Source organism: Rhinopithecus roxellana, chromosome 13 (assembly GCF_007565055.1).
Source record: "Rhinopithecus roxellana isolate Shanxi Qingling chromosome 13, ASM756505v1, whole genome shotgun sequence".
In the NCBI taxonomy this organism is placed as follows: domain Eukaryota; kingdom Metazoa; phylum Chordata; class Mammalia; order Primates; family Cercopithecidae; genus Rhinopithecus; species Rhinopithecus roxellana.
Genome location: NC_044561.1, coordinates 84,475,108 through 84,498,700, shown reverse-complemented (window position 1 = coordinate 84,498,700; position 23,593 = coordinate 84,475,108). Strand labels below are relative to the sequence as shown.

Here is a 23,593-nt window from a genome sequence, read left to right as displayed (position 1 = left end):
CTAGTGAAGAGCTGTTCAGTTTTCCTACTCAACTGGCATAAAAGCTTGAGCCTCTGTGCCCTCTGAGGCTATCGTCTGGCCTGATCTTGCAAACAAAACCTGTCCTGTCCATTCATTTTTTCAGTCATTCATCTGTGGCCTGCATGTGCCACAGCACACAGGCCACATCACTGTGTCCATCTCAGTTAATGGGGGGCTCGGGCTCCTGCCACATGCCTCTGCCCTAGCCTGCCCTGCTGCCTTGCCGTGCCTGTCCTGTCCCAAGTCTTTGATGATGATTTTCACCAGTGTTGCCTCGACTCCCCTGCCACTCCCAACAAGAATGCTTCAGTTCTGCCCAGGGTGCCCTTCACTCGGCCCTTCCCTCCTATTGCCCCACTCTCACCTGGGCGTCTGTTCTTCTGCCTTTGCCTGTGTGGCCCTGACATCTTTGTCTTCAGTCATCTCTGTGTGTTGTTTTCTGCTCAGACACACTGCCCTGCCATGTGCCATCTGCCACAGTATGCCTGGGAGTGAGGAGTAAACACCCGGGTGATGCCAGTCCCTGGAGTGCCCCTGCCTTCTCACCCCCAACTAGGACCTGACTCCCACTCCCAGCACCGCTTTCGTTGGCCCTCCCCAAAGTTGGGGCTTGCCTGCCCTGGAGACCCCCCCCCCCCATACTTTGGCCATCCAGTGGCGCCACTAGGATGTACGGATGCTGACTGCATTCTTAGGCCATCACCTGAAGGCTTGGTCCTGAGTGTCCATGTCCCATTTGCAGGGCTTCCCCTGCCTGGGCTGCCTCGGGTCAGCAGGTGGGCCCGGGTCGGTCAGACTCCGCTCCCTTGCCCTGATCTGCTTCTCCCACTGCCACTTACAGGCACACAGGGCCCTTTCCTGAGGCCAAGTGCCAGGGACATCAGAGAGCCAACACTAGGCTCGTGTCACTTCTGAGGCTTCCCCACTCTGCTCTTAGCCAGCCTTGTTACTGGTTGAATTAAACTGTTGCCGGTAATTATATTTGATCCTCTGACTTCTTCAGCCATCAGGACAGAAAAGGATGGACGAACTGAGTCCAGCAGCAGCTTGTTGCTAAACCACCGAGGAGCTGGACCAAGGTTAGGACCAGTTTCTCTTTAATTTGGCAAATGGAGATGGCTCTGAGGTCCCTTTCTACCCATGAAGACAAGTGTGCAGCTACAGAGGGCAACAGCTTGCCTTGTTGTATGCTCCGGGCAGAATGGTGGGGGCTTGAAGCACCCCCAGGTTCCTCTGCTTTACCCCTAATACACATCAAGTGCTTAGAGCAGGCCTGGCTTCATGTGAGTGGGGATTGCCAATTATTTTTCCAGTGGACAGTCAGCCTCAGGAAGGCAGGGCTCTGCTTGGTTTTCTGTTGTGTCGTTGGCACCTAGAATAGGTATAGTCAGTGCCCAAAAGTTACCTGCTAAGTGAAGTTAATAGATTAAGCAAGAGAGGTCATGTCGCTCCCTGGAAAGAATGCGGGGTTTGGCATCTAGAGGCCTGGGTGTGGTCCCCCTCAGCCACTAGCAGGCTGCAACCTTAAGTCACATGACCTTGCTGGGCGTCGCTGTCTTGTTTATGTCCATGGGCATGTGGTGAAAGATTCTGCTTTCAACTGCAAGTGCCACCAACCTACATGAGGGTGGCTTATAACGTGAGGGTGGCTTAAACAGTAAGGAACCTGGTTGCCTCCCCTAATGGGAAAGCTGGTTCAGCCGGCTCAACCCTGCTGGGGCTCTCCAGAGACTTCTGTGCACCTCTGGATGTCCCCTCCTCGTTTGGAGAGCTGCACCATTCCGAAGCTCTGTTTCCTCCCCTGACTGTGGCCAAGGATTGGAAAGAAGGCAGTGTTTCCTTGCACCTGTGTTTATTAGGGAGGGAAGCCTTTTTCTGAAGACCCTCTGCAGTCCCCTCAGGTCCTCTTGGCTATGGTTTGTGTCACATGCCATGTGACAGGAGAACCAGACATTGCCACCTCTGAAGTAGGAGGCTCCTGCCAGCAGGGAGGGAGGAAGGGGCTGGGAAGATGAGTAGCTGCAGTGTAGGCAGCTGGTGGTGGCTTCTCTGTGGGACGTTGATGATCATTCAACTGCTATCAGGTTGTTAAGAGCAAACAAGGTCACATAGGTGGAAATGCTAAGTGGGAATCCCTAATAGGTGACACACATGCACCCCATCAACATATGTTCCAGATAGATGTTTGAAAAGAAAGTGCAAATTACCTTAGGTGGCGCTTGTCCTCTGCAGTGTGGCCTTAGGCCTTCGGTGGAGCTTGTCCTCTGCAGTGTGGCCTCAGGCTCCACCCTGCCCTATTGTCTTCCTCTTGGCCACTTAATTCATTTTGCTTCCTGGCTGGTCTCTCAAGGCATTTAAGTTTGCAGGCCCTGAAATCGGACATTATAAGATTAATGTTCAGCTGGTTCATTCTTAGATTGTGCAATTAGAGCTTGGGCATCTTAATTAAAAGGAAAATCCCTTATGTTTTCAGTGGATTTAATCATGAGTTGGGCGAGTCTGGATCTGCATATTCCAGTCCCCCCTCTTTTGGCACCTGTGTTCCCAAGCTTCACTGTGAGAGGTGCAGGCTGACCACAGGGCCATCACCTGGCCCTCAGTGGTGTCTGTGTGTCCAGGGCTGCTTTCAGAAGGCTGGGTTTCTCTCTAAGGCGATAAAGCCAGCATGGTTTGGACATTCTGTCCCTTACAATGTGGGCCTTCTTACCAGCTGATTGAAAACAAGCAAACAAACAAAACCCCAGAAGTACTCTATTTCAGTGTTTGTAGATCGTATGTTCAGAGACCTGTAGTGGTTTATATTCTCCTTGACATGTATCTCCTCTTAATTTGAAAGCTGTTGACATTTTGCTTGAAACCCATATGCAGTACCAGTTTCTTTTCTTCTTCTTTTTTCTCATCTGTTTCCTTAAAAAAAAAAAAATCCAGCTGCTTTCTTGCCTTGAGATGTAAATTCCACATTTTGGCTGCATTGGATTCCAAGTTTTCCCAGAAAAGGCTTAAATTTATTAGGTTAGTTCACAATGTTCTCACAGAGAACTTGAATTTGCGGCGTGGAGCCATATGTGGTTGGGTTGTTTTAAGATAAATACTGTAAGAGAGTCAGCATTACATCGCTGGCAGAAATGTGGGCTGTGCCTGTCATTTAAATAGTTATCACATGTGATTTAAAAGCTGGCAGTCGGTGGGAGGGGGCGGGGTTGGATGGGAAGGTCAGATGGACATTTCTGCATCTGTGGTGTCTGTGCCTCTGCCCCAGCACAGAGTCGAATGACACCACGAGGAGCTGAGAAACCTCCAGAAGGCTGTGCTAATTGGGGTTAGTCCCCATCATCCTCTCTGGATCTCGTTCTCAATAGCATGAAAGAGTACAAAGTGAAGAACAGGCTGGGTCACAAAAAGGCCTTTGCATGAGATTACATCTTAGCAGGGGGGAGGTTTATTTAGTTTTGTGACTGTTGATATTCACATTTTATGTTTTTTTTTTTCTTTTTTATCTCTGAAGATGAGAAACAAAACTGAGAGGGCATCTTGCTTTTTAAAAATTGTGCTTTCTCAGCATCTAACTTGGACCTGTTCATGAGTATTTATATATGTGTGTATCAGTGTATGCATCTACACACACGTATGACATACAAGTATGAACACATGGATGCGAATATAAAATGTCAATTGCTGGCAGCAGAAGGCAGCTTACCACAAGTTACTGCAGAACAGCGATTCCCAGATATTTGGATTTTATGAATCAGGAATATAGAAAACAAAAAGAAATTGGGGAGTCTAGCATGGATTGCTGACTTCATGATTTCCAAAATTGCTGAATTTTTAAAATTATAGTAAAATACACATAAAACTTACCATCTTAACCATTTTAAGTGTACAGCTTAGTAGTAATAGGTATAGCCACATTGCAAAATCCAAAATCAGTTCGCAAGAAAAGGAACGAGACAGAAGGAGTCCTGCATACTGTCCTTATCATTTCATCAAAGAAAGAGCATTTTAACAACAGAAGAGAGACGAAAGGAAAGAAGTCTGTTATTTTAGATGCAGGAAATTCCTCGTAACCTGTGGCAGAATAGTAAAGAGAAAAATATTTGTCCATGGAAAAATAATACTACAGAGAACTATATAATAAGCAGCTGTGTGTGGCCATTTCCCAGATTTTAAAAATGCTAGCTTTTTGTCATCTTTTCTCCAGATCATTAATTCCTACTTAAAGTGCTGCTGCATGAACTGTTTGTTACCAGGCCATGGTGAAACAAAGAACAAAACTGAGAGGGCATCTTACTTTTTAAAACTACAATTGCGCTTTCTCAGCATCTAACTTGGACCTGTTCTTGAGTATTTATATACGTGTGTACATGTGTATGCACACTCACTGTCACCCAGGCTGGAGTGCCGTGGCGTGATCTCGGCTCACTGCAACCTTCATTTTGTGCCAGAATGAAGTCAGCTACACCACGGAGTTCATAGTTGAGAAGAAATCTCTCACAATACTTTGCTGATGAAGGAAGCTGTGTGTTGATTTACATTCTGACACGAACATCTTACTGTTGCTGGTCCAGGTGTCACGTGCATTTTGTGGACTGCACTGATTAGTAACTCTGCTCTAGATCTGGTTTTGTTCTTATAAAGTTGACAGTTACAGTTGAAGCCTGTATATATTCATTCCACTAAGATCCCATTCTTCTCTTTCCCCTCCATGTTTATTAAAGTTGGCGTGTATTCTTCCAGGCCATAGTGTATTTGCATGAGCTCACTAGCAATATAGAGTATTATTTTGTGTCAGTGGAATCATACTGTATATAGCCTTCTGAAGCTAAATTTGTTTTGTATGACATGATTTTCAAGATTTCCCTATTTTTTTTTAATTAAAAAAATTTTTTTTTGAGACAGTCTTTCTCTGTCACCCAGGTTAGAGTGCAGTGGCGCGATCACAGCTTACTGCTGCCTCAACCCCCTGGGCTCAAGCAATCCTCCCATCTCAGCCTCCCCAGTAACTGGGACTACAGGCATATGCCACCACACCTGGCTAACTCTTTTTTTTTTTGTTTTGTTTTTGTAGAGATAGGGTCTCTCTATGTTGCCCAGGCTGGTCTCAAACTCCTGAGCTCAAGCAGTCACCCACCTTGGCCTCCCAAAGTGCTGCTATTACAGGCATGAGCCACCACCCCTGGCCAAGACTTGGCTGTTTTGATATATGTAGATCTGCTGTACAGTATTGCTTTAGGGGCCAGACCACATTACATGTATCTGTCCTCCTAATGTTGATGAACATTTGGGTTGTTTCTAGGTTTTTGCAAATACAAATGACACTACTGTGCATGTTGTTAGAAGCCCCCACTGTGCACACAAGTGGAAATTTATCCAGGGGAGTTTTCTGGGAGGATAGTTGCTGAGTCAAAGGTGAAGTGATGTCTTCATTCACAAAATCTAATTAGCATATTAACCAAACTTAGCTGTATTCTACAGCTTTTCAGGTATATGGGGAGTAGGAAAGAGTAAGCCAGGGGTCGCGAACCCCAGGCCAGGGAGTGGTACTAATTCCCATGGCCTGTTAGGAACCAGTCCGCACAGGAGGAGGTGAGCAGCCTTTGAGTGAGCCTTACCACCTGAGCTCCGCCTCCTGTCAGATCAGCAGTGGCATTAGATTCTCATAGGAGCGGGAACCCCATTGTGAACTGTGCATGTGAGGGATCTAGGCTGCACGCTTCTTATGAGAATCTCACTAATGCCTGATGCTCTGAGATGGAACAGTTTCATCCTGAAACCATCCCCTCTTCTGTCCCCCCATCTCATGGAAAAATTGTGTTCTATTAAACCGGTACCTGGTGCCAAAAAGGTTGGGGACCACTACTGTAAGTCAATTATTAATAAATTTGATTTCCTGGACCCAATTGAGAGCTACTGGTTGGTTGTTCATCTCTCAAAGGGTTAACTCAAAGTCTGTTCATAGTGGAAGAAATGATCTGGCAGATTGGGGGAAGTGACTCGTCTTTGTGCCTTGGATGTGGGGCAGGGACCAGCAGGGAGAAGTCAGTCCTTCAATAAGTTTCCTTCTTTTTATGTAAACTAGAAAAAGTTCACAGACTTGGTCTGGGATGGAGATAAAACTGGGTATTGCTGTCTCTTTGTTTTTTGGTCTAAGAAAATCCTGTGGCTCAAAACTTGGCCAGTCTTCTCTGCTGGGTTTCTCAGCAGGCTTTCCTGGAGTGGCCAGGCTGCTGCTCAGTGTTAGATGATGGAAGCTTCTTTCAGCCATCCAGCTGATGCTTTCTTTGAAGAACTATTCAGGGAAGAAGTGGGCCCAGGTTCCATTTGAGTGAGACATCAGGGGCGTGTCCTCTGCTGGCCTGGTGGGAGCCTGAGAAGGCTCTGGTGGCCAGCATCCCTGAGTGTCGCCACCACACAGCCTGCTGGGAGCACTCAGTGCCTCAGCTGCAGGCGAGTGTGGCTTCAGTCTCAAACCAACTGAAAACTGAGATGGTATTCAGTGTGCTTAATGCACTTTGTTTCATAGCCTTCTCTGTAATCTTCAGCAAAGAGTGACGTGTTTTGAACATTCTTTAGAATATAAGGGGTGTGGTGTCGTGGCTCACACCTGTAATCACAACATTTTGGGAGGCCGAGGTGGGTGGATCGCTTGAGCCCAGGAGTTCAAGAACAGCCTGGGCAACATGGTGAAACCCCGCCTCTACAGAAAAATTGGCATGCACTGTAGTCCCAGATACTTGGAAGGTTGAGGTGGGAGGATCACTTGAACCCAGGAGGTTAAGGCTGCAGTGAACCATGATTGCACCACTGTACTTCAGCCTGGGCAACAGAGTGAGACCCTGTCTCAAAAAAAAAAAGAAAAAGACAAAAGAAAACAGCAAGAAGAAGATAACTTGATGAGAAGAAAACTATCAAAGACAAAAGTAAGAGATGAAGAGCCTTCGTGTATGGAGCTCTTCTAAGGCTGTTGAGGAAGGCTGTGGTATGGCCACTCCCTCATGCTGTGTGCCAGGTTGAATTATGGTCGGGGAAAAGTCTGAGAGTGATTACTCCTATTACTAATGATTTGTTTCAGTGACCCGGGTGCCTGTTGGAGAAACATTCTGTGTATAATTTGGTATATCTGAACCACTGTGTTCTGCCAGGTTATCAGAAAAACCCTTTTCAGTGGTTCCCACCTGGGAAGTCACTGGTGTGTGGGATACACAGGCATGTGTTTGTGTTTGTAAAATATTCTTTTTTATTTTTATTTAATCAGCTGTCAAAGCTTGAAAAACAGCAGCAGAGAAAAGAAAAGACCAGAGCTAAGGGACCTTCCGAATCAAGCAAGGAAAGAAACACTCCCCGAAAAGAAGACCGCAGTGCCAGCAGCGGGGCGGAGGGTGACGTGTCCTCTGAACGGGAGCCGTAGCTCAGGAGGCAGAATTCAGGTAGGAGCTTCCCTGCTTGGCTTCATCTTCCCACATTTTGGGGAAGCAGCAATGAATAGGAGGGAATAGCTGCTGAGGTTGAATTCATTCATTTCACAGGCGTTCATCCATAGCTTCCTTAAATCTGCTGCCTTCTAGGATGGAGACAAAAGTTAGTGTGTTAGTCCATTTTCACGCTGCTGATAAAGACATACCTGAGAATGGCTAGTTTATAAAGATAAAGAGGTTTAATGGATTCACATTTCCACGTGGCTGGGGAGGCTTCACAATCATGGTTGAAGGCAAAAGGCAATTCTTACATGGTAACAGAGCAAGACTCCATCTCAAAAAAAAAAAAAATCAAGTGAAAGGGGTTTCCCCTTATAAAACCATCAGCTCTTGTGAGGCTCGTTCACTACGAAGAGAACAGCATGGGGAAACTGCCCCCATGATTCAGCTACCTCCCACCAGGTCCCTCATCTTGAATTGTAGCTCCCATAAATTTCCACCTGTGTGTTTCCACATGGGAATTGTGGGAGCTACAATTCAAGATGAGATTTGGGTGGCGACAGCCAAACCATATCAGTTAGCAAATAAGATTGTATTTTATTCATTGAGATGCAGGAGGGTGGCGTACTCACAGGCCTGGGGTGCCCACCTAGGGGTGGAACCTGTTTGTGCCACCTTCCCTGGGTGCCTGTGCCAGTCCACAGCTGCTGCTGTGATTGTGCAGAGCACTTGTGGATGCAGAATCCAGACACAGATGCACAGAGTCCACCTGTGCTCCCACATCGCCGTCCTGCTGTTAGCCACCCCAGCAAGGGGCACTGCCATCTCAGCGGCCTCCTCTCATCACCACCTGCCCTGTGTTCCAAAATCCTTCACAGTGCCTGTGTGGCACTGCCAGTTTACTTTTCCTAAAACGGCATCTTATTCTTATCACTGTGGCTCACTGTAGCACAGAGTCCACCTTCCTGCCTGAACATCAGAGGCCTTGAAAATGTGATGCAGCCATCTGATGGCACTGTGCCTAGTTCCTTCCCCCAGGGAAACTGTTTATTTTGCCAGGCACTGGACCAAATACTGGGCACAGATTTGAGGGACCCAGGACCTGTCATAGGGAGGTCACAGGCTCAGGGAGAAGCATAGGAGCAGTTATGCTGCAGCACGGTGCATGTGGCAGGAGTGTGAACAGGTGTGGGGTGGAGATGAGAGGTCAGGGGAGGTCCTTCAGAGGCCTGGGATCGGACCTGGAAGGACAAGTGGCAGTGGGGAGGGAGATGAGGGGCAAGGGCAGGGGAGCGCTGCCTGAGCCAAGAGAAGAGCAGTGCAAATGCTGTCTGGGGGTTGGGGGGCAAGGATAGGAGAATTTGGGAATGGAGGAATTGCAGAATGGTGGGAGTGTTGAGTGCCAAGTGGAGTGGGAGGGCAGGGAGTAGATCTGAAGTTAGAGAAATAGGAGGTCTGGATTGTATAGGGTCTGGTATGCAACCCTGAGGAATTTGGATTTTATCCTGGGGTGGGAGGGACCTCTGAAAGGTTTTAAGTATACAAGTGACATCATCAAACACACAGTTTATAAAGAGCACTCTAGCAGCTTTGGGGAGTGAGGCTGGACGCATATAGGCCTATTTGCACAAGTCCAGGGAAGAAATTGTACTAGGAGCAGAGGGGAAAGAGTGGGATTGAATGATGTAAAGGAAATAGAATCATTTCAACTTGGAGATTGATTAGATTGGAAGAGGAGACATCCAGAAGGATGAGGCAGGAAGATGGGGGTTGCTGATGGCACCTATTTTGGGTGTGTTGTGTTTAAGGTGCCTGTTGGCAACCACTGGTGATGCCAGTGGTCTGCCGAGTCTGTGGCTTTAGAGCTGGGGAGCCAGGTCTCGGACATACAGTTTGGAACTTTCAACTCACAGACTGTGATTAAAACCAAGTTAGAGACAGGATTCACCCAGGAAACACCAAATTGTGATAGAAGAACATCCAGAAGGTAGTTTTCAGCCTTCTCTTTCTCTTCTGAAAGAGAGCAAGGGTCAGAAATGTACCTATGAAACGGCTTTTAGGATCCACAATACCAGGAAGTGAGATATATTAGGCCAGGTGTGGTGGCTCACGCCTGTAATCCTAGCGCTTTGGGAGGCTGAAGCGAGAGGATCACTTGAGCCCAAGAGTTTTGAGACCAGCCTGGGCAACGTGGTGAGACCCCCATCTCTACAAAAAAAAAAAAAAAAAAAAAAAAAAAAAAAAATTAGCTGAGCATGGTGGCGCTTGCCTGTCATCCTAGCTAAGGTGGAAGGATTGCTTGAATTCAGGAGTTGGAGGCTGCAGTGAGCCATGATTGAAGCACTGCACTCCAGCCTGGGCGACAGAGTGAGACCCTGTCTCTTAAAAAAAATGTTTAAAAAGATTCGTTAGTAATAGTTGGGCACAGTGGCACCGGCTCCCAAATAGATATGCAGACGAGAGGAACAGAATGGAGAGCTCAGGAAGGGTGGATTGTTGGTTCATAGATGGTTTTAGGGGAGGGGCTGGCCAGTGAGTCCTGTTGTCCTCTTGACTGTTCCCTCATCACTGTGTTTTCCTGCCAGTGTTGTGCAGGGAGACAACAGCACTGTGGTGACCAGCCTTGGCTTATGTATCTCATGTATGCATGGGACACTGAAGCATGCTTCAGAGGGAAGGGACGTCACATAAAACTTCCACTCCCGCCCCTCCAAAACTTCATGATAATTTGCTTAAAGTTGGTGGTCAGTTTTGGCATCACAAATATTGCTGGTGCTTCTGATTTATAATCTGTCCAGAAATCCTTAATCCAAAGAGGTGAAACGTGCTAAGTGAAGACAGAGCACAGAGTGGCCCTTTAAGATACTTTTTCAGTTGTGCTAGTTAAGTGGGTCGAGCAGTAATTCAGAAACTCATCGAGGTCTTATCTCCATCCTGCTGACTTTTGGGTGACAGTGAATAAGTTCTATGGTTTTTCTCCAATTGGAGGAAAACTCATCTCCCTCAGCAGTGCTTTGTGGAAGGCAGGCAGGTGGAAGTCATGGTGCCTGGAACTGGCCCCAGCAGCCCGGGCAGGGCGGGAGCAGGCGCGTTCCCTCCCCGCCATGTTTCTGTGTTTTCTCAGGCTTCCCTGGCTCACAGGGGAGCATGACGGAGAGAGCATCCCAGCACTGCTCCTGTCCCTTGAATGAAAGGTGCAGGGATTGACATTGGTTAGGCCAAGTTTTAGTAGTTACTTGGTCCAGAAGCAAAACAGATTGGACACTCCAGTTTCCACTCCTGGGGCTCAGGGCAGCTTCTCAGCCTTAATGCTCAGGCATGGCCCATGTCTCTTCTTCCAGTTCTGTTGAAGACTGTGCCTTTCGTGCAGTGAATTGGGACCTTAACAACAGGTTCAAAACAACTTGGGCTGGGCGTGGTGGCTCACGCCTGTAATCTCAGCACTTTGGGAGGCCAAGGCGGGCGGATCACGAGGTCAGGAGATCGAGACCATCTGGCCAATATGATGAAACACTGTCTCTACAAAAAATACACACACACACACAAATTAGCTGGGCATGGTGGCACGCGCCTGTAGTCCCAGCTACTCAGGAGGCTGAGGCAGGAGAATCGCTTGAACCTGAGAGGTGGAGGTTGCAGTGAGCCGAGATTGCGCCACTGCACTCCAGCCTGATGACAGAGCAAGACTCTGTCTCAGAAACAAACAGACAAAACAAAACAAACAACTAGAATGTTTAGACTCCCATCATGAGCTTAATGAATGGGAGAGGGAGAAACATACGAGCCCCTGTCTCCCAGCAACCAGACCCAGATTACCAAGCTAAGCACACTGGCGGTCACACACACACACACACATACACGCAAATACAAATTCACAGGTGCCTTGGAGGTTTGTATTTTCAAAACAGCTTGAAGAATTTGAATACCACCTAACCGATTCCTTCCTGGTTTGTATTATTAACCTAATACATTTTATAAATTTAATGTCTTGATTTTTGCTTTATATCTTATCAGTGCTTTGAAAATCTTTGGTTTAATCTCTGAAGGGGTTTAATCTCTGATGAGAGTTTTATTACTTTTAAAATTCTTGTAAAACATAACAACTCAAAGACTTCTATTTGCATTAGATTTGGCCTCAGAGTAATTCCTGTAGAGAATACACCATGGATGTTAGTGTTCTGTGGCCCCTGGGTAGCCTGGGAGTAATTTTGCTAATTCTGTGGGCAAGAAAAACACCCGAGGGTCTCATGGGCAGAGGAGGCGACAGTAACTGCGTGTGTCACAGAACGTACAGGAGACCATGCTCATAGAAGGAAAACTGAGCACGTAAAAAGAAGGGCAGGCATGAACATTGCATATTTTTTCCCAACATCTAAGTTTATGAGGGAAATCCTCATGGACTCGTAGGTATCTACTTCTTGCTTCTCTCACATTAATGACATTTTCAAAACTTATTTCCTTCTCAGGGTAGTGCAGACTGGGTAGGATAGAACTTGGGGTCAGTGGTGCTATTGTGAATCAGCCAAATAGGGCCAGCCACAGAGGGGAGGCGGCAAGAGAAGCAGACCCCACGGGCAGTGTTTGGAAAGGAGGAGGCAGTTGTGTTTTTCCTTCCCCTTCCCTACAAGTCAGGCTCACTGCAGCCATGCCATCATGGTGGCCCTTGGGAAGAGGCAGGCAAAAGGGGAGGAAGAGAGCAATGGAGGGAAGTTCCTGGCTGGCCTCAGCCTTCAGGTTAGGAGACTCAGTGAGAAGGAGCAGAGGGACAGATGGAGGAGAAGCTGGAGGCCCCTGGCATGTTCTGGCTGTGCTCCAGGCTGGGATCCTTGGAGTGGGGGAATGGGGGTTGGGTTGTAGGAAACCTGGAAGCCGTGAAGGGGATTCTGGAGGGAGAGCAGTGCAGGTGGCTCCAGGGCTCCAGGAGGCAGCTGCAACTCAGTGAGGTGGTGGCAAGACACAGTCAGGCCTCAGGGCCTGTGAGAGTGCTGCCCAGAGTCGCTGTGGGGTAGGGAAGGCTCCACACCTCTGCTTGGTGGAGGGTGTGGAGGAAACCTTGTTGGGTCTGTGGCTGACTGTGGGTCCTGGGTAGTAGTGGTGAGGTGAGCCGGCTGCAGAGGCCATGAGGGGCAGCTTCATCAGGAGCTGGGGGGTCATGGTCTCAGCTCTTCATAGCCCTGACAGTCCCTCCAGGTCTCAGCTGTGACCTCCACTGGCCTCCTAGATGAGACTTGCAGGGGTCTGTCATTAATGAGACCTGAGACTAAGTGAAACGTGCTGGTGAGAACTGAGACGAGGCCAGGTCAGCCAGAGAGGGCCCTGGGTCCCTGAGCAAGAGACACCAAACTTCAAGTAGCCCGCCGTCCCTCAGTGGTGCAGTGCCAGGGCCCAGGTGCTGAGCCGCACCAGCCACCCTGCCATGGAGGACACTGTGGACCCAGAGTACTGTTGACATTAAGGTGAGATGGAGTCTCTGTATGCTCAGGAACCCCCCTATTGCTACTCAGCGCATGGAGGCTCATGAACAAGTTTAGATCGGCCCATGAAAAGACAGAGGCCACCAGTGTATATGGTAGTGTCTGTGTTTTGGACAAAATGCACAAGGAAAACCATTTATTGACAGTTTACCATAGGCATCCAGTTATACTTCTTTACATCAGAGTCAGCAGTGACGGTGTCAGGCGTGGACAGATGTCCAGGCAGGGAGGAGTCCTTCAGAGCCGCCCACAACCAGCAGAGGACCAGAGCGGGGCTGGGTGCTCCTGCTTCCGAGAATTTAGCCATATTTCTGGATTTGAAGACCCTAAATGGGACCAGAACCAAGTGACAACTGGTATTCCAATGATGTATTTGGGGTTTTTTGTTGCCCATGGGTTTTGTTTTCCCTTCTGATGAAATTTGTCATCACAGTAGGCCACAAAATCACCACCAAATATTCAGATATCTATGAGAGCTGGATTAAATAGTGACAGACAGAAGGTGACCCTGGCATGTGTTTTGGTCCCCAGAACAACAGCAGCCCCCTCACTATGAAGGGAGCAGCACTTTTCATTTGCTTTTCTTTAAAAACAGAAAGAGCCCTAGGGAATCTGGCAGGCCCTAAGGAGCGGCTTTGAGTTTCCAAGGCACGAGAGAGAAAGAAAAGGCAAAAGAAAATTGAATGAGAAACTGCATGATCTTGGGCATATTTTTCTTTGAAAATGTTTCAAAACCCTTCATGGTTCGGAGGACATTTCCAGGGCACTGACATTTCTCTATCACATTGCAAATGTTGCTTCTTATTTTACCAAGTGGACATGAAACTGCTAAAATTAACTTGTGTTTTTGTCCTCTGTCTCAATCCTTCAGGCTCTCTCACCTTGCTGGGAGGATTCGAGGTTTCCTATGAGGATGCAGCTCTATTATTTCTCCTTTCTGGCCACCACTAAAGGCGCTAGGGCCACCTCTCACTAAAAGAATGTGGTTTCTGATTTGATTGCAGGGTCAAGGATTGCCCCATTTGAGTATTGACTTAGCTGCTGTAATTAGGGTGCGAGAGGAGCGTGCTCCTGACCGGCACCCCACATTTCTGTCTGCAAATGGCAACACACTTAAAACCAAACAAGAAAGTGTTTTGGAAGCTGCCATGTATTTGCTTTTTCAATGTGACCTTTGTCTGAATAGTAAGATATGTCCTTGTTGAACATACTTCTTCCTAATGAGCTAGAGCAGCTGAGTGTGTGTGTGTGTGTGTGTGTGTGTGTGTGTGTGTTTCTGTTGAAAAGGTATTCAATCCCTTTTCACTGTTCTTTTCACCATATAAGGTAGGACTCCTTTCATTCTCCGAGCTTCACTTTGCTTCCCTGTAATCAACATTCATACCACATTTTCACATCCGTGTGCTGGTATTTCATGGTACAAAACTAGCTATGTCTCTGGGTAGTGTTTTTATCTTTTTTTAACTTAAAACAATTTTTTTTTTTTTTTAGTGGTTGCCCTGGAGTTTACAGTATACATTTTTAACTAGTCTAAGTCCATCTTGAATGACACTCTACCACTTCACCTGTAACAGGCACCCTTATAACAACAGTGTATTTATTCCCAGTGACATTGCTATCATTCATTTCACTTGACATATGCGATACTCACTCAATACATTGTCACTATCATTACCTTACATAGTTTTTTTTTTTTTTTGAGATGGAGCCTCATTCACTCTGTCACCCAGGCTGGAGTGCAGTGGTGCAATCCCTGCTCACTGCATCCTCCACCTCCCAGGTTCAAGCGATTTTTGTGCCTCAGTCTCCTGAGTAGCTGAGATTAAAAGCATGCACCACCACGCCTGGCTAATGTTTTGTATTTTTTGTAGAGATGGGGTTTTGCCATGTTGGCCAGGTTGCTTTCGAACTGCTAGCCTCAAGTGATCCACCCACCTCAGCCTCCCAAAGTGCTGGGATTACAGGAGTGAGCCACCATGGCCGACCTTTCCTTTGTTTTTGAAGGATAATTTTGCTGGTATAGACTTCTAGACTGGTTTGTTTTTTGTTTTTTGTTTTTTTGATTTGCCTTTCTTTAAAAACAGAAAGAGCCCTAGGAGCCTCACAGCCCTAGAGGAGCAGCTTTGAGTTTCCAAGGCATGAGAGAGAAAGAAATATTTAAACATTTTCAATATTTAAATTTTTATTCCTCTCTCCTTGTTTGCAGTTTCTTATGAGAAGTCCCCTGTAATTCTCATTCTTATTGCTCTGTAGGTAAGGTGAGTTCTCCTCATCCCACCCCCAGCTCCCCGCTTCTTCACAATTTTGTCTTTGGTTTTCTGTGGTTTGGATATGACATGCCTAGGTGTGGTTCTTGCCTGATATTTTCTGAGCTTCTTGGATCTGTGATTTAATGTCTGTCATTAAGTTTGGAAAGTTCTCGGCCATTAATACTTCAATACCCCTAGCTTCTTCCACAATTTCCTCTTTGTTCTCTCTTCTCCTTTTGGTATTGCAGTTATATACATGGCACATCTTTTGCAATTGCTCTACAGTCTTGGATAGTGTGTTCTTTTTTTCCCATTCTTTTCCTCTTTATTTTTGGTTGGGAAAGTTTGTAATGACCTGTCTTCAAGCTCACTGATTCTTCCTTGGCTGTGTCCAATTTATTCATGAGCCCATCAAAGTCATTCTTCATTTCTGTTGCAGTGTTTCTGATTTCTGTTATTTCCCTTCGTTTCTTTCTTGGAGTTTCCATCTCTCTGCTTACATTACCCATCTGTTCTTGCATGTTGTTTACTTTTCCATTAGAGCCCTTAACATAGTAATCATAGTTTTAAAAAGTTCCCTGTCTTGTAATTCCAACATCTGTGTCATAGCCCCAGTCTGATTCTGGGGATCTTTTTAGGTCCACTGACTTTGAATTTGTAACTTTATGCCTTTCAATACATTGGGGAAATTTTAAGTAATATCTCTTCAAATATTTTTGTCTGCCCCATTCTTTTTCTTCTTACCTGGAGGTTACTGTTCCAACCTTAAGTGTCACTCTGGATTTTTGCTATCCATGAAGTTGGTTTGCTTCCTCACTGATGCAGAGTATGCATGTTGTGTTACTTTACCAGTAGTGGGACTGGATTTTCTCTATGCACAGGCTTCCACCTCCATTATTTATTAGAAAATAAGTTGGCAAGAAGCTGGCCATGATTAGTGATTCTGTCTATTGCTAAGGTGCAGAGCTAGGCTTACAAATAATTTAGAGTGTGCCCTCTAATACAGTAGCTACTAGCTGCATGTGGCTATTTAGATGTAAATTAAAATTAAATAAAATTTAAAATTCACGTTCTCAGTCACAGTAGCCATATTTCAAGTGCTCGCTAGCTATATACAGCTAGTGGCTGCTGTTCTATCATTGCAGAAAATTTAACTAAACAGCACCAACCTATAGGGATCAAGTTATGATTTTGAACCACTATCATCTGAACCACTTTCAGTACTATAAGACTGACATTGGCCAGGTGTGGTGGCTCATGCCTGTTATCCCAGCACTTTGGGAGGTCAAGGTGGGTGGATCACCTGAGGTCAGGAGTTGAAGATCAGCCTGCCCAACATGGTGAAACCCCATCTCTATGAAAAATACAAAAATTAACCAGGTGTGGTTGTGCACACCTGTAATCCCAGCTACTCAGGAGGCTGAGACAGAAGACTTGCTCGAACCCAGGAGGTAGAGGTTGCAGTGAACTGAGATCGTGCCACTGCACTCCAGCCTGGGCAATGAAGAGAGACTCTGGCTCAAAAAAAAAGAAGACTTTGAGATATATATATACACACACACACATATATATACACACACATATATATATACATATATATACATATATATACACACACACACATATATATATACACACACACACACATACACATACATACACAGTATACATGGGAAATAATAGATGGGAGAATAAGTTAGAGCCAAAAAATAAAAGCCAATTGCTATCAGAGTTTGTTCCTACCACTTTCAGGTGACATGAATTTTTCCCCATGCTTGTTTTATTGCATTGCATTAAACTTTCTGTTCATAATTAGGAATGATTCTTTTCATGTTCTCATCTGTGTAGTCAGGACCATCAGCTCTCAAGCAAAGGAAGAGATTCTCTGCTTTGACAGTTCAATGGAGGGAGCTTGCTGGAATCTAACAGTGCTAGAAGGTCAGAGTGAAGCCTGCATTGATAACTTCCTAGCAACTCTCATGTTTTTGCATAGAACAGCCTTACTTTTCTAGGTAAATGAATTCAGATGCAATTACCAGCTAAGACCTGAAATAAGTAGGTAAAAAAAATCTTGATCCTTTTAACAGTGATTTGGAGAACAGATCTGTGGCATGTGTGTGTTCTAAGTCTAGCACTTGCATCCTGTGGTTGCTTAAATGGCCTGAAGCCAGAAGTGGGTCAGTTGGAAGTCTTTGAGGGATTTAGTGTTTACATGGGCTGTGAAGGGATTCTTTTCTTCTGGTCCTGGGCTGTCCTCACTGGAGATGTTCTTCACTGTCCCTGGTGGTTGATGGCAGTAAAAGAGAACTACAGCAGGTGGAGGAAACTAGTGGTTCCCCTAGCTTCTTTCATAAGACTATGAAATTGTGGTGCTCAGGTATCAGGCATCTCTTATTACTGCCTGTCAGGTGTGCCCCGCCTCCAGGTCATGTCTGTCCTCAGTAGCTCATGTGACGTACATGCATTTGGAAATAAACATCATCCCTTCAGTAGCTCTTAGAGGGAGGCACATTACCCCTTATCCAGGGTTTCTGAATTTCAAGCCTCAATGGTCCACCCTTTTCTGGAGAACCATGTGTTGTTTAGCTTGAACAGGACTTCTGCTCAGCACTTCTAATTTGGCAGATGGACCTCGCACATAGCTCACTCCCACCTTCCTCATTCATGCTTCCAGCTGTGTGAGCTGCGTGGTCTCCAGCTACTCCCGGTCGGTGGCCAGCACCCTGGCTTCTGGGTTATTCTATAGTTCAAGAAAATAAGAAGAGATATTTTTAGCAAGTGAGACTAGAAATAGAGAACAATGTCTGTTGACCAATCCATGTATTGTAGTGGGCAGTGGCTTTCGGCTGGAACAGTGTCCACTGCTGGCCAAAAATCTCTTGTATGTAGTTTACAAATCACTCATGGTACTAACACTGATCTTATGATTAGGCCAGCCCATTTGTGTTCCTGGTAGTAGCAGAGTTAATTCTAAAGGTATACTGAATGGTTTGTCCTTCAGGTTAGATGCTTTCTAAAGTTCTTATGCCTAGGAAGTTTACCTAAAAACTTTGAGAATCCATTGGCTAAAACTTCTCAGGATCTCTTCCAGTTCTGTGTTTCTCTAGTAGGGAATAGAAATTCCTAAATCATCTTTATCATATAAAATTTCTTTTGAAAGCCATTTTTTTATTACAAAGTTAACGCTCACTCATAGAAAGTATAAAAAATGCCAAAATACCCGAAGAAGAAAATAAAAATCATCTGCCACCTTATCATTCTATGATAATTATTATTAACATAGTGCTTTGGAACAGTTTTTCTAAACAGATAATTCTACATCTGTTTCTCTAACTTTACAAAGTTGCAACTGCTTTTATCATTTAACAGAATATCTTGAGCATTTCTCTAGGTCATTCTTTTACTGTGTGCTTTATAATTTCCATCTGCACATCAAATATTTGAAGACTAAATTTATTATCACAATGCATTAAAAATGTAGAATATTGTAGAATATTTAATTGAAGTAAATGTAAAAGAAAAATACATTCAACCAGGATTCCAGAGCTCATCTTAAGTTCAAAACCAAAGATTTTAATCTGTGCCAAGAAGATGAAGTTTCTCAAAGGTCAGTGTGGGGAACAATTCCATAATTTCAGTTACTGGTATTGAAGGTAGGGAAAGAAGTATGAATAGTCCCCAGGTCCTTAATTTGGGTTAACATCATCCACATAATATAATAACAAATGGGTTGTTTCTAATAACTAAAAACTGAAAGTAATATGGTCCCCAGGAACGATGTTGTCTGTTCTCCACCCACTGGTTGTCTTTTAGAAAGCTCTTAGGAAGGTGTGCAGGACTCTTACAGGTGGGTTTGGGGGTATGAGGGTAGGCCTTGGGGACATGGTGGCAGACAGAGCTGCAGAGCGTGGGCTAGCTGTGGTTCCAGCTTGCCTTTCTCATGTCATGCACAGGGACTTCGCTATCCAGCTGCGGAGGGGAATGAGGGCTGTTAGTCTATGGAAGCATCTGCTTGTGATACAACCCTTTCTTAAGAAGGCATCCTGTGTATCAGGAAGCATATCCATGGAAATGGCACTGCCATGGCATACCGACTCTTATTGAAATCTTTTGCTTTTACTGAAGTCCATCCAATTAGAATCTAGATCTGAGGGAATAGAAACTCCTCTGTTAGGCTTTAGATTTAGTTTAACTCTTGGATGACAAGTGCGTGCATCACAGATCTCGGCAATATTAGCTGGTTTTTGTTGTAGCCTCAGAATTACAAAAGGAAACCTGAGACACTTGGACTTCTGTACCAAAGAGTCAGGTATCCTTTGAGTGGTATTGAAAATATCACAAGACGAAGCATTTAGTTTATTCCCCATCCCTGCATTTCCTTAAGCTCCCCATCCCTCTACCTCCCTCATTGTTAAAAGGATTTGGAAATGATGCTTTTATATCTCTTTTCTAGGGATTTGTTCATTTCATCTATGTTGTCTAATTTGTGAGTCTAAAGTTTCTCATGATATATTCCTTTTATCTTTTTAATGTCTGTAATGTCTGTACTGACGTTGCCTCTTTTGATTCCTGATATTGATAATTTGTGTCTTCTCTCTTTTCTAGGTAAGTCTGGCCAGAGACTTATCTATTTTATTGATATTTTTATTTTTATTTTTTCTCTCTTGCTTTTTTCTGTTTGAAATTTCATCAGTTGCTGCTCCTTATTATTCTCTTCCTTCTCTGCTTGTGTTGGGTTTACTTTGCTTTTATTCTTTAATTTCTTAAGGTAGAAACCCAGATTATTGATTTGATAACCCTTTTCTTTTCTAATATAAGTATTTAATGCTGTGAATTTCCCTCTAAGCCCTGCCTTAGGTGAATATCACAAATTATGATATGTTGTGTTTTCATTTACTTCAAAATATTTTCTAATTTGCCTGGTGACTTCTCTTTGATGCAAAAGCCATTTAGAAGTGTTTTCAGATACTTGGCTTGGTGTCTTTTGCTCTAAGAATGGAGCTGTAATGAACTGGAGAGTCTTTGAGGAGAAGATATTGGGGTTTATACATGGCAACATGGCAGGTTTTACAGTGAAGTGATACACTGATGCTGGTGTTGCTGTATGAGCTTGAAAACATCTTCAGCTACTTTGTTACTCTTATATGCTTATGCTAATAGAATCTCAAGGCAAATATTGGGATCCTTCTTAATAACATGTCTTCTTTGGTGTTTTTAGTGTGTTATCATTGGGCAGAACTGGATCCTGAAAAATTCAAGATGCTAAGCACCACACTACTTTAAGAATTTGGAACTGAAACATGAAGAGGAAGACAAATGAGAAGTTGGGAACCTGAATGGCTCTGCAAAAAACACCAAAGGACCATTTTGTCATTTTCTGTTGTTGCTGTGGTGGAATGAGGCAGTGGGCACTGCTGGTGGCTCGGGGGGTGGGTGCGCACGTGGTAGAAGGCATGCGCTTGTGCCCCCCACAGAAAGGCTTTGTTGGTTTCTGCCACATCTTGGCTTGCTTTTGGAACAGGCTGGCCTAGCATCATTTGTCATCAAGTCCACTGTGGTGTATTCTGCGTGTCCATGGCGGGGGTTCTCCAACACACTCACACTGTCCATGTTCTTTTTATTGCTGATTCATAAGCCAGGGCCCTTGTTGAAGTGTCAAGAGAGCAATCATCAGTGATAATGTATTGTGTGAGACCTTTGCATCTTGTAAATTTTCTCTTTTTTCTAAAAATAAATAATAATAAAATCCTAAATCTCAACAAACCACTTTATTATCAAACAGATTCTGCTATGTTTCTGCATAACGATGATGTCCATGGAAATGCAATGTGTCTGACCTCTCTCTGTGCATATCTATACTTCTTTTCAAATAAGCCTCTTGCAAGAGGCCTTCTCTGACCGGCCCACACAGGCTCCTGAGGCCAGGTGGGAGCCTGTCTATCCAGTTTACAATTGATGACATTGTACTTGGAAATGAGATGTCAGGAAAAGGGAGTATGGCTCAGAAGGGAGTCCAGTTTCAGAATGGCCACAGTGTTCTGAGACCAAGTGTGGAGCCACATCTGGTGTATCCACCTTTGGGAGGTGGAGAAAGGCCTCAGCATGGTGGGTGGTGCAGATACCATTTATCCAGTAGCTACGTGGTTGTCCATGTATCCAAGTCACCACACCCAGCACTCTGGGAAGAAAGAATCACATTCTGCCAAAGTAATTTCTCAGTTAAATTTCAGTCTACTGGTGGCACACTCAGAGTAGTCATTTTTTGACATATGATTTAATAGCTTTATATATCTAATAATGCTCACATATATCCTCTCTGGAAAATATTTTTGTGTATAGAAGAGACATCCTTATTTGTGAGTTTTATAATGCTGAAACTCTTCCGTGACCTTTATAATAAGTTCTGAATCCGTCTAGTCTGACCCAGTCATCTACTTCAAATGATAATATATCAGAAAATGTAGAAAACAAAAAAGCTCAAAACACATCTCTTGGAATATAGAGTTGGAAAAGGGTCTGCCAGATTGCTTTGTTCTAAACCAATTCAGATGGTCCAGTATAATTCACAATGGTTTAAAACTCTAGATTTGAAGTCATTACATCTCAGGTGCAGACCCTGGCCAGCTCCCTAAACTGTATGGGCAGTGAGGTCGCAGAAGCTCTGCTGTTTGAGTTATCTAAGCAGGGTTTTACAGAGTGAATTAAAATTCACTTTAAAGCTACTTGGACCTACACTTTGATAAACTCAGTTGTAGGGTTTGGCTTGCTGGATAGCTGTCATGTTTCCCCACCACAGCATTTTATTGCCACCAATTAATGCTTATTGAACAGTTGCAGCCTGTCCTTGTAGTAAGGGGTAATGAAGATTGCCTAGAGATACGACCTTTGTCCTGGAGATCATGACATTTGGATGGTGGTAAAATGCTAAAGGCCTTTGTTGGTCCCAGCCCAGTTCCTGGCTCCCATTCTAAAGGGACAGAGACAAACCAGAGAGTGAGCACCATGTGGTCATGTTGCTGAAGGATCTGGGAAGGAAGAGCTGAAGGAGCTGGGGCTGTTTCATCTGGGAGGAGAACTCTAAATGTTTGAAAGATGTGGAAGAGAAGCTGGGTCAGGAAAAAAAATAGGAGCAACGGGTGTAAGTTGCATTAACGTAGATTCTGGCATTCTAACAACATGATTCACAAGTGGAAATTCAAAAGCAGAAATTCTGAGCCTATGTGTGTGAGGGGGCATCTTTGATTAATTAAAACATCACCCTCACAGTACGCAGGAACATGGTAAAAGAAAACGTTTACTACTTTTGTAAACATTTTGGATTGAAGAGAGCTTTTCCATCATCCTGAAAATCACTTTGAACTCCTGGGATCAGAGAAATAGCAGAGAATACACCAAAGTCTGGCCTAAGAGGGTCAGATCTAACCACAGGGTCAGGTTATAGAGAAAAATGACAGCTCAAGAAGAAACCCCATAATATCTGCAGCTGCCTTAAAAAGGTGGTTCATTTCCACCCCCATGTACTCTCCTGAAGGTCCTTTCCTAGTTCCTTTGGAACCAATGACTAAAATTAGATTTTGGGTGGCGTTCTTGTGGAGAATAAATCTCTCAGTCTTTACATCTCTCCCAACATCTCTGCCTCCTGCTTTCTGCTTATTTATAAAGCATACTGTTTATTGTCCATTAGAACATCATTTGAATGAGGATGGAAGAGGAGAATCATACCATGTATGGCTTTTCTGAGAAGCTTTGGCAGATCACAGACCCAGGACTTTAAACAGTGCTTGCTGATAACACTGCATAGCAGGACCCATTTAATCTTGCCTTTCGTGGTTTACTTTATAGGAGACCAAGCTCTTGTGGCTACACAAAACAGACCAAATAAAGGCATCTTTGGGGGCTGGACGTCCATAGCAGCACCTCATGGTTAGTGGTCCCAGGGAGGGCATTTTCCCTACCAAGCAGTGTCCTGGCTCAGATGGGTGCCAGCTGACATATATGTGGACAATTTGGCATTTCATTGATTTGATCATAAGGAACAAACAGTTCCACAAACACCCTGTTTCCTTTGATATGATATCATTTGAGTAACTCCAAAGCCAGAGAGGCAATATTTTCTGTCTCAGGTTTGTCAGATTTTCTGCCGTTTTTCAGCCAGGCACTTTAAGAATTCTTAATTTGTTGTTCATCGTTGATTTGGGTCCTTTAAAAATAGTGAAAGAACCTCATCTCAGAAAACATGGAATAAATCAAGAGTAGAGCCCCCCACTGGCTGCATCAGAAAGGAAGAGGGAAAGCCCTGTTCTGAGGGGAGTGTGTCTTCCGCAGACGACGTTTTCATTCTCTCCTAGGGTACAGACGCCAACGTGTTGAATTTTTAGAGGTTCTAGGAAACAAAACCTTAAATTCCCATTAGGAAAGTATCTATCAATGACGGTAT

At 44.7% G+C, this 23,593-nt stretch overlaps 1 protein-coding gene across 2 annotated transcripts in view; it reads left to right on the top strand.

Annotated features, from left to right (window-relative positions):
• DTD1 (D-aminoacyl-tRNA deacylase 1) overlaps positions 1 to 23,593 on the top strand; it is a 189,467-nt gene that overhangs the window by 151,581 nt on the left and 14,293 nt on the right. Inside the window, exons 5-6 of one of the 2 annotated variants that reach the window (XM_010369848.2) lie at positions 7,274 to 7,445; positions 20,375 to 20,935. In XM_010369848.2, the coding sequence (XP_010368150.1) occupies positions 7,274 to 7,426 (153 nt within the window). In that variant the 3' untranslated portion in view covers positions 7,427 to 7,445; positions 20,375 to 20,935. Of the gene's footprint in view, positions 1 to 7,273; positions 7,446 to 20,374; positions 20,936 to 23,593 lie in introns of those variants that run through there. The other variant, XM_010369849.2, reaches the window with a different exon arrangement.